General features: G+C 36.6%; 2 protein-coding genes across 5 annotated transcripts; one reads left to right on the top strand and one right to left on the bottom strand.

Moving 5' to 3' along the window:
- Positions 1–6: 6 nt before the first annotated feature.
- On the bottom strand, positions 7–1,311 carry LOC113208849 (uncharacterized). Its single transcript, XM_026426064.2, has 3 exons — positions 1,056–1,311; positions 589–771; positions 7–501 (listed from the first exon to the last, which is right to left on the bottom strand). The coding sequence occupies exons 1-3, from the start codon at positions 1,120–1,122 to the stop codon at positions 272–274; spliced, it is 480 nt and encodes a 159-aa protein (XP_026281849.1). The 5' UTR covers positions 1,123–1,311; the 3' UTR covers positions 7–271.
- Positions 1,312–1,351: 40 nt separating this feature from the next.
- LOC113208878 (uro-adherence factor A) lies at positions 1,352–11,374 on the top strand. Of its 4 annotated transcripts, none has more exons than XM_052266817.1 (10): positions 1,352–1,389; positions 1,497–1,630; positions 2,101–2,388; positions 2,484–2,689; positions 2,897–3,101; positions 3,214–3,352; positions 3,451–3,747; positions 5,643–5,711; positions 6,274–7,839; positions 7,958–11,374. In XM_052266817.1, exons 2-10 carry the CDS (start codon positions 1,564–1,566, stop codon positions 8,316–8,318), a joined length of 3,198 nt encoding a protein of 1,065 aa, XP_052122777.1. In that variant the 5' UTR covers positions 1,352–1,389; positions 1,497–1,563; the 3' UTR covers positions 8,319–11,374. The 4 variants fall into 4 exon arrangements, with proteins under 4 accessions (XP_052122777.1, XP_026281894.1, XP_026281895.1 ...); XM_026426109.2 differs by having other exon boundaries at positions 1,356–1,423; XM_026426110.2 differs by lacking the exon at positions 5,643–5,711 and adding an exon at positions 5,413–5,463 and having other exon boundaries at positions 1,372–1,630.
- Positions 11,375–11,424: the final 50 nt, after the last annotated feature.

Raw genomic sequence — 11,424 nt, 5'->3', positions numbered from 1 at the left:
ATATTTTCCATCTATCCCCTTAAAAAGAATGAGAAGACACCTTCTCATTTTTAACAGGAATAGGAAAGCAATGACTGCAATACAATGATACATACAACTTTCTAATATGGAAGCACTTCGATGGGCACATAAATCAGGAATAAAATAAACTTTTCAATTTGTAAGATCTTGCACTTAAAAATAAAATGTACTAAAAAGTTACATTTGAGATTGCATTGAGATTGTTTTAGGTGACATAAAAGTAAAAGAAACTATCCATCTCAAATTCTTTTCACCAAAAGACTCTTAAGAAATGGAGAGAAATAATGCCACATGCTGCACTTATGATTAACATCTTTGACACACTCTGACTTTCGTGAGATCCATTGCAACTATCTTCAGAGCAGTAACATTCCTCCCAATACACACCATTTTCATAAACACCCCAATTGCAAACCCCTGTGACACCTGTTTCTGAAACTGATGCACATCGGCGGATGACTTGACGCCAGCGTCCATCCCCTGTTTCAAACATCGGAAACAAAGAAATCAATTATTTGTATTCGGTGATTGGCATAGATGTTGAAAATTTGTAAAGAGAATACTTACAAATAAAACCTTTTGGTCCCTGCTGGGTAACCTTCATACAGAAAGAACCAGGTGTACTTGATTCATCACTGGTGCATTCAACAGCAATGTGTTTATTCTTGTCAAATTTATCATAGGCTCCACAATTATCCTCCCCTTTAGGATCTTGCCCAGAGGAGCACTGGTAACAACGTATGCACTCAACTGAAAAAAAATGATACACAAATTGGCCAAAATGTCATAAACACCTCCTCGTATTCTTTAAAGAAGAATCGACTTCTCCAGTAGAAGAAATAATTGGAGGCGTAGAATACACAGTTTTGTGGGTGTAATAATTTAAGGCGTGTACAACAATGTGTCCTACAAACAAAATTAAGATGGGGAAAAGACAGCAAAAAATAGACAAAATAGAATTTGACCTTTAAAATGAAGAAAATGAAAATTTTATTAGCTCTCAGATGCATATAAATAATGAAGAAACTACATACCAGTGTGCATTAGAGATGAAATTGCAATTACTGTAACCAAAACAGCACATTGTGTCTTGGGATTCATTATAACTTCTGACAGGAGCAAATTATTACAAACGAGTTAAAATGGAATATAGATATCTTAAAACGACTTAAACATGCACGGATTTAACAAAAATATAAAATGTATCAAATGGGATGAGGTTAAAGTAAACGCCCATGGGCAGCCGTCGTCAACAACACAACACAAACATTCCAGGGCCACTGCCAACCTTAAAAAGGTGAACCTTTCAGAGCTACCAACACGTGCACGGAAGAGATCGTTGAAGCTTCATTTGTATCCCAAGGCCTGGTAAACTTTCAAACTTAATTATTTGTAGATTTCTGTGTGTTTCCTTCATCATATTAGTTTTCCTCACTTTAAATATGTAAGGACGGAAAGAACTTTTTTGTTTGCAGTTGCCATGGTTATTTTGTTATTAACCAATGAGAACTCCGGTCAGCCATCGTGTCGAAAGCAATAAAAATGGATGAAGTGGAGGTGGACTGTAAAGCAGGCACTTATCCAAATTTAGACGATATTGTCGTTGAAGGTAAGTGTTAAGTATGCCCATTTTATTTTTAAATGTCGAGTTTACACATGGGCGTTAGTTTTAGCCTTTGACAATCCGTCTTTTGGATATTTTACCCATAGACTTTGTCAGATGGTGCTCAGGCTGTTTTCCCCTTTGCCTACACACAAGCAGCCTTGGCGGGGGGCATGGTTTATTTTTGTTGTTATTAATTTCGTGACAACATTTTAAATTTACTAGAAATTATGGCATTGTCATTAGGTATACACAACCAATGTTTGCATTTGATAAGAGTGCTATTTATGGCATACTGGCCCTACCTTTAGAGAACTGTCAATACACTTAAGAAGGTAGGGGAATGTGTGGGTGGTGTTCTTTTGGCTCTCCAAGAAATTCCCAGAGTGTTTGATTTTTGATCTTAGTGCTTTTTCCTAATATTCTTGTATGAATTTTTCACATTTGATGTATTTTCAACTATTTTATTATTCAAGATGACGGACCAACTTTACTCCTTCCCTGCATTGTGTGCAACAAAACCTTTAAGCCAGAAGTACTTCAGCGTCATTCCAAAGTGTGTGAAAAGAACGTACACAAAAAGCGAAAAACATTTGATTCCTTCAAACAAAGAGTACAAGGAACTGACTTGGCCGAATTCTTGCCATTTTCCACCGTTCAAAAGAAAGTATCCAGCAGTGACAAAGCAATAAGCCCAAAAATACCTTCCAGCCGATGGAAAGAAAATCATGAAGCATTCGTCAGTGCTATCCGAGCAGCCCGAGGTAAGTTTCAGTAGATCTGATCTAATAAATTATTAGAAGTATTTTTTATTTTTTTTCTAAAGTTCTGAGTCACTTCTGTGTATTGCCCACTTTAGGTGAGGGGTCAGATGCTTCAGGGGGTAGTGGTGACTCACGATCAGTTCTAAGACCTCCCGACCATGAGCAGTGCCCGTATTGTGAACGCCACTTTGGTAGGAAAGCATTTGATCGCCATCAAGACTGGTGCAGAGAACAACATTCAAGACAGCCTCCAGTCACTGCTAGTATACAAGCCAAAGAACGGCTGGAGGCCCGCATTAAGGTAATTTAATCTTGTACCTGTTTCTATGCTCATTGCTCAGAAAGACAAGTATACTAAGTAGTACAACATACTGTATAAACTAATTAACACATGCAGTGCCTAGTCATTTTTTAATCACGTTTCGACAGCAGGGTGGTTCTGTTAATGTAAAGGTTTATTTTGATAATTATGTTGGCTCTTGTAATCATTTGTTTGCTTCCTTTTCAGTATCGGGCACCACCCATTAAGTCCAAAAGAGCCATAACCCGTGAAAAGTATTCGCCTCTAGTACAGCGCAAAGTTCGTCAAGTCAGTCCTAGCAGCAGCTCTAATTTCAGTAGCACTACAGGAAGTGCAACATCAAGTGCAGGAAGCTCCAGACACACTCCTCAGTCCCAACAAGAGCAATCAAACCGCTTGAGCAAAAGTGGAAGTATGTGGGCTCATATTGTTTTATTTATTTTTTCCAACTCTTTAACTCTATCGTACAGTATCTTGATGCAGTTGTTGGAACTCCTTTTAATACTTTCTATCTATCCTGACAGATATATCAGGTCGGTCACAACCTAAAGATTCTGCCAGTAGTTTAGGTTTCAATAGAGGTACAGCAGGAAGGACTAGTTTACGATCTTCTCAAAGAACAGCTGCTAGACCTTCTTCCCCTACCAAAAGCTCTACCGGGAGGTAAATTTTTCATGTTTGCGTAAAGTTGTGCTTATTATTCACTTATTATTCAAATCAATCCTTTCACACATATATTGAAATCATTGTGTTCTGTCTAGTGGAAAACTTCCTGCCTCACCTATTCTACGACGAACTACTGAAGATTCACGAAGAGTACATGACAAGGATGACATGGCAGTTACATCAGCTAGTCTGAGAAAACTCCAGTCCAGAAATCCCCCAGTAAAGCATGAATCCAAGATTCTTGATACTCCAAAGATGACAGCAGAAAAGAAGCTTGACGAGTCATGTGCACCAGCAGCCAACACTCCCACATTACATATTGAAATTAATACCAAACAATTGAAGGACAATACTAATAACTCCAAAAGTGCAAAGAATGATCAACTATGGAGGTAAGTTCAAATTCTTTATCAATTTCTGTTAGATTTATTATTATCTATAAGAAAAGTGTCATTGTGATAATGCTCAGCACAGTATTTTGCTTGTGGTTGGAATGAGATGAGCTAAAGGGACATTACTTCTTTACCAAATGGACATAATTTAACTTATTTATATGCATTTCATTCCTTTGGATATTTCCCGTATACTGTACTATTTTTCCGGGGAGGAAAATGATTTGTCTCCAATTATGACATTGCACATTACCTAAGGAAATGTTTATTTAAATTTGTCCAAAAGAAGGCACAGTAGCAGTACAGCTTTCCTGTGACAATGCTCCTCATTTCTTTTTCCTCCTACAGGCAAGGCTGTGCCAAGCACACAGGGCTCTTATCCCTTCTCCCGAATCCTCCCTCTCCTGCTGTTCCCTCTCCTGTTACTCCAAGAGGGTTAATAAGAGAGAAAGAGGCTAGACGAAACTGCCTATTTCGGTGCAAAACTAACCGTATTGATGTGAATAGCCATGTGGCTGAAATGGTAGTAACGCCCCTCTGCACACGTTATGGTCCATGTGGTGAATCTAGACATCTGAAACCTACTAATAACTTTCATGCTAGAGTTAATCCTGTTTGGGGTGGAAAGCTTTGTCATGCTGAGGCAACAAGCATACCAGGGATTACAGATTGCGATTCTGAAAGCACCATTAGTCTCAAGCTGAGTTCCTCCTCTGAAACCCCTGATTACAGTCCTAGTAGTGCAGATTCAAATCGTACATATGTTACCCAATCATCTGTGTGCTTCAAAATTGACAATTTACAAGATATAGATTGTCATCAGATGGGAAAAACATCTCCAGAACCAACTTTGAAGTCGAGTTGTACCAATATCAAATCAGATGTTCAAAAGATTTCAAAAGTTATAGGATTCCCTGAATGCACTCAATCTCTCTCAGATCCACAAGAAAGTATATGTAAAACCTTGAAAAGGCCTACATATCAGGACTTTCCCCATACTTCCTCTGATTTTAGTGACAGGGAAAAGTTAATCCCTAGGAAAAGAGTGAAGAGTAGTAAAAGGTCTAAAAAGGCAGCAATAGACCACCATGCAAGTAAATTGTCTGCAATATCTGCCCCTCTGCCTCCAGTTGCTCCAAAACAATCAAGGTTACTCTGTCATGCAATTGAAAAAAGTGTCGCATTTTCTGACACTCATTGCAACTCTGGCATTAAAAAGAGAGATATTTGTACCTCTCCAGAAAACCTGTCTAATTGCCCAGGGGTTGGTAGTAGTAGTCATCGCACAACATGGCTTGACATTGCTAAATGTGGCAATCGTACTAGCCAATATGTCAGTTTCTACACCCACTCAAATGTAAATCAATTTGATACCAATCTAAAAATCCCTAATACTTATGTAGACAAAGAATGGGAAATTTCAACTTCTGTTACAAAAAATTCTAGTGACACTAGTAAAGTGTTGAGTACTTCTATTTGTTATATCAAAACTGACAAGAAGGACTTGGACACTGAAGCAAAGAAGCCTTTGAATGGAGAGGAAATGCATTTTCCCAAATTAGTTCTTATGAGTGGCAAAAATATTTCACAGCAAAGCACTGATTGTAGCGTCTATCGATACACAGTTCCTGAAAAGGCATTTACAAAACCTCCTTTTGTGATCAGGAATCATTCATCTGTTAAACTGCAACCCCTACCACTCAGGAAGAGCTTAAGGTACTGGCAGGGTAGAGGAAGTAAAGTAATTTTTCATTCTGACAGTTTAGTGAGAGTTGAATTAGAGTACTTTGTAGGTAATGTCCTCTCCACCTTTACGTATCCCAGCCTTTGTTACATGCAAACATAATAGCTTCTATCTTTCTCTTAGTTCTGACTGTAAACTTTGTGCGTTGTAGGACACTATTAGGTGGACACATTCTGCCCAGTATGTGCAACCTCAGATTGATAGTAGGTGGCAAAAGGATGTGAGTACTGTATGTTCATTTGGAGCACTGCTTCCCAGTCACCGTCATGATGGATTGCTGCTGATTCACTGTCATGTTTCGGATTGAATTGCACTTCTGTAGCATTTGCTTTTTGATGCTTTGGTTGTCCTTTCCTGCTTTTCAGTTCAGTCTCTCAGGTCTCTTTAGATTTTTTCAGAACAGCAAAGCTTTTGCCTATGTGTATGCTATTATCACCAGAAATCTTTTTGAATTGTATTTTTTTCGTTTTCTTTTTCCCTTTTTTATATTTAAGTTTAAATTTTTAAACTATGGCTGTCATTCTCATGCTTTTCCATAAACTGTTTTTAATCATTTGTGTTACATATCTACAGAATATTACTTTGTTGATAGATTTGGTAGCTTTTGTTTTTTTTTTCTTCTGTGGTTGATATTTGTTTTGAGTGAAGTGTCTTAGTCTGTACCATTATTACCTACATTTTAAGTCATTTTTTTCTGAATCAAGTTAAGCCTATCTACCATTTAATTCTAAAATATTGTTCTAAATTTTAATTTAGCCTTATTTTTGTTGTTGTTGTTGCAGAGGCAGTTATAATCAGGAAGAGCCATATGATCCATATGCATCAGCTGAACGCCAGATGATGGAACTTTTGCGCAGTGATAGTGCTTGCAACATTAGCAAGAAACAGAAGCAGAAGTCTCCCTCACCTGCCCCTTCAATTTCTCCTATGCCATCTCCCACCCTGTCCCCCAAACCATCTCCTTTAGAAACATCTCCAACTTCTGCTTTCACTCGTTATGCTAAAGAATTAGAATCACCTGAACCTTCATTTCAGAAGGAAACATGTGGAGAGTGCCCTGACAAACCACAAGTGGCTGAAGCTTCTAAAAATTGTGGAATGGATGATGACTCGCCTCTGGTAGATGGACTACATAAAAATTTGAGCAATGTAGCTGAAGCTCAGAGAAATGAACTTCTCAAGGAATTCCCTCTTCAGTTAAATCATCAACTTCCTGAACCAAAAGCTAAAGTACCCCAAACCATGTATCCTGTCCAGCCTCAGCCTCCTCCTAGATCCAATAGAAGGTTGGCATCTTTGCCTCTGTATAAAAACCCTAATGATTTAATTGTATCAGGTGTAAGTGCAATACATCCAACTTTGCAAACAAGTCAGTCTGTTGAAGCGGTACCTCAGGATATCACCAGTATTGCAACCCCTGACTTAGACAATAGACCAAAAACATATGATTTAGATAGTAGTAAGAAAGAAATAATCAAGAAGGGTGGCCGCTATAACGTCAATGAGAAAGCTATGCTCAGTGAACTAGATTCTCCTATAGTTATAGACACAGCTGATGGAGGCAAAATTGAAGTGCTTAATCTTGAAAATAGGGATGATAGAATGAGGAGACGAGAAACCAGGGAGAGTAGGGAAGTCCGGGAAATAACAGAGCAGGAATCAGATATTGCAGATATTGATTATTTGTTAGAGGAAGTTGTTCGTATGCAACATTCAGTTTCTATGCTCTCTGAAGTTGATTCTTCTAACTCTAGAGAGGCTACTCAGTCAGTAAACCTCTCTTCTGCGCGTAGCCGTAGAAATCGTGCTGGTAAGATGCACATTGAAGACTATCTTTTTCCAGCTGAGCTGCTAGAGAGAGATAATAATAATCTCCAAGCTTCAGCAGATTCATCAGACAGGTCAAATTCAGTCTTTGGCTCTACCAAATCTCGAAAGTCGTCATCTAAAGGTCGCAGGTTGATTGAAGATATGCTTTTTCCTCAAGGCTTTGACCTTAACGCCAACTCGGATTATGTTGAGGATAGTGATGTTGTTGTATCAGCTAATGCTTTGACTGCTATGTCTAAGCCCTCAGAAGAGTTCAGTTCTCAAATTGATGCAGTTTTTTCTCACTATCCCACATCTCCAGTGGCTCTCACTTCTAAAGCTCCAAGTGTTAGTGATAACAGTGATAGCATATCCCGTCCCAAACCCATGTCCCTTTTCACCCACAGTTCCATCAGAAACGGTTGCAATGGAGGTAATGACAAGGATACCATCTCAATTCCCACAAGTCCAATGCAACCCCTAAATCAAAGCCGGCAATCAACCAGCAGTAGGTTAAGTGCTGACAGTGCATACAGTAGGTAAGTCCTATCTTTAAATACATATTAGTTTATTTGGTTTTAAAGTGTTCCAAGTACGTACATTTTGTTGATAGCTCTCTTTTTAAATACTGTTTTTATTCTTTGTGGGTATTTTTAGTTTGAACCGTAGATCACCAGTGCCACAAATCCGTCGACAAGGCAGTGTTGGAAATCAAGATATACAGCGGCAAGGAGCAGAAAGCCCACAATCTATTATTTCCCAGTCGCTGACACAATCTCTTGTGCTAAGCTCCAGTGGCTCTGAGTCTTCTCTTCCTCCACTGTCATCCTCCCAATCAATGAAGCGTGGAGGTCAAAGTAAGCATGAATGTGAGACTCCTTCATCAGATATTGTAAGTGCAACCACACCCCTTTTCCCAAAGCTTTCTAAGTTTTGTCATCAATGTGGGACCAAATTCCTTATTAGTGTAGCAAAGTTTTGTCATGAATGTGGAGCAGCTCGTTTGGAAATTTGTTAAATTTTGCATGACCACAATGAATAATTTGCATTTGTATTTTCGTTTTTCTGCAATATGTGCGTGTCAGGTAATGAACCTATTGTTGGCTCAGATGGCATAAGTTGCAGTAAAGGGCACATTGTACAGACTTATCTAAGAATTGAAAATCATTCATCTCCTGTTTTGATTCCATTATGAAGTACTTTCCTTCACCATTGATGGACTTTCTCTTTAAATAAAGAGCAATGGATGGGACTTTTTCCCCTAACAGTGATACGTGAAGCTTGATTCATGTCTTTCATGAGTTATTCTTGTGGTAAATTGTTTGTCATGTTCATAGACTGGTACCGATATTTGTCTTGAATTCATTTGATTACTAACTAAAATACTTGTCCAGTTGGTGATAGGGTTAAATAATCTAAGTAAGTCCTGATTACAACTAAATTTTTGTGAAAGTTTATATTTTAATATGCGATGTGAGACCAAAAGGCAAATCTTTATCGAAACATTTTAAACAAATATTTTAATTTAGATCTGTGATAACAAGTAGCACATTTTACATCATCATCTTTCTTTGTTGTTTTGTTGTTCAGTCGAGTTCTTGGACTCAATCTCAATTCATGAATTTCATTTTAACACATTTACATTGAATGTATGTAATCTCAATACTGTATGGGCTTGAAAATTACCATGCTCAACATATTACTGTCGAATAAATTCCATAAAGTTTCACTGTATGCCTTAAAACTTGATCTGATTGTGTGTCATTTTAAAGGCTAATCTGCCTACAATATCAAATTAGATTAACTCATTACATTAATGTACTTTCAACAAAAATTTCTAGGAAATTTACTGTTGTATGTAATACGTCCAGATTTACCAAAATACAATTTATGTATCTTTTTTTCTATTAGCTCTTAATACTTTAATGATGATTATTGACTGAAAATATTTTGCATTTACTACTACAGTATTCCTTAAAATTACAGAGATGTATTTGGATTTTGCCACAAATACACCAGTTTCTATGTTGTTTCTTCCTTTTGGAGGAAATGAACTAAAGCACTTGCTCATATCAAGCATATTGCCATGTTCACATCTATCCAGTGAGCTGCAGTCATATTGTTGTGAAGTGTTTATTGTATTTTATTAAAATATGAGAATAATGCAATCTAAGAGACTTATTAGTGCAGTATTTAACTTTTAATTCAATCAATTTATATTATTTTAAAGCGCTAAATGTCTAATGCTTGTGTTATGCATAACCCTTTGCTAGCAAATTTAATTTCACTGTTCAGTCTCTGCAAAAAGTTTTCAAAGAGGTCAACTGTTAGGTAATGAATATCATTTCTGCGAGACGAGGACAAAAAATGAGACATGCAATCAAGTTGCAGATAGCGTCAAAAGTAGATTTTCTTACTAATATTTGGATTAGTAGCTGGATTTATTGATTTCAATTATTACAGGTTTTGCTATTTTTATATTTTGATTGTCACAAGCTTGACAAAAATCAGTAAATTCAGATGTTCTCAGAATTTTATCTTAGTTTCTGTTAAAGAAAGACTGACAGCTCATGCATATGCTGCAAAAACAGATGATAGGAGTACTCTCTTCGCCTCCTGGTTTTATCAAAAGTAGTTTGAATTTGAATTGTTTGCTCTCTCTCTCTACTCTTATTATTTGGGTTTGCACAATACTGCGATGCTTATCCAACTTGAAAATTTAGGCAGAGGAACTATAGACATTGTAAAGCATACACTGAGCTTTAGTTGTGAAAGAAGAAATTGTAATGCAGCCAAAAAGCATAGGAAAATATTAATCTGCTTTACCTGCAAAATTAAATTGAAAGTATCGGTAATACCATTTACTGAAGTTGTTTTCTTTCTGAGTGTACTTAAGAAAATTCATTAGTGATTTTGAATCTGGTCCTATTTTGTATGTTCTGTTTTGTTAAATATTTTGTTTTTTATTTGCAGTTAATGTGTTCCATCACATTAAGAACAGCATGTTTGTACTTTTAGATATCAAGATTCTCTCTTTTTGAGTTTTTATCTAAACCTTATAATTTTAGTGGTAGAGGTTGTAAAAGTAAAACTTTCTCTAGTCCTAACATACTATGATCTAACTTCAATGTTAAATACACACAATTTTGCCACTAATAACAATATGGTATGTGAGAGAGAATCTCTACCTCAGCAGTGTGTTTGATCATTGAACTCTAGCGGTGTGTAATTCAGTTTTCTGATTTTTTCTTGTTCATTTTTTGTTGTTGTTCTAACACAGCCTTTTTTTAAATGGCTAAATTATTCTTCCATTGTGCATGGTCTAACACATTATTACTCTGTAATATGTTTGCTTTTCTTATAATCAAGTGTACATTGTGTGGTGTGGTGTATTTCTAATTATTGTCTACTGTCTGTTCTTTCCCTTCATTCTCTGCTTATTTGCAGTTTTAAATTTTTGATAGGAAACAAGTACCACTATTTTGCAATTCACCACCATACTTAAGTAAAAAGACATTTCTCAAGTAGCATTGTTAAATTGTGTGGTTGAGGTGCATTTTGCCGATTTGTGGAAGATGTTAATTTGAGACCTTAACAATATTAGGGTCCTCTTTTGTCCGCTCTTTTATTAATTTGATATGTTACTTACTGCTCAGAGCATTCCTCTGTCCCCATTTAAAGAACACATCAATAGTCCAAAGCACTACCTGAAGTTTATCTTTTTCTTTGTGTGAGTTTTGCTTACTTAAAAGATTGTATTATCATTCCGTCCACTAAGTGCCTTAAAACATACTATGTATTCTGAAAAGAAAAAAAAGAAACATGAAGATTTTGCATGAACAAATGGTAATTTTAAAGTGAGAATTTTTTTGAAATGATGATAATTTTTCCTTTGGTTTGGGTTACATGGCCATTTACATTCATGAAAATGCATTACAAGGTTAATTCTAGTCACCCCTTGATGCTGTTTCATTTCTGTTTTTACCATTTAACAGTCATAGCATCGCAGCCCTTAAAACCAAATCTACTATCTGTGTTCTTGTTTAGAAAATAATAAATTATACTTAACACACACATTGTGTATTATGATTTATTCGCTTCAATGCCCTACTTACAGCAACGGC

Source organism: Frankliniella occidentalis, unplaced genomic scaffold (genome assembly GCF_000697945.3).
Source record: "Frankliniella occidentalis isolate FOCC.00 unplaced genomic scaffold, Focc_3.1 Scaffold43, whole genome shotgun sequence".
NCBI classification, from domain to species: Eukaryota; Metazoa; Arthropoda; class Insecta; order Thysanoptera; family Thripidae; genus Frankliniella; species Frankliniella occidentalis.
Note: the sequence above shows the minus strand (reverse complement) of the source record. Positions and strands in the feature narration are given on the sequence as shown.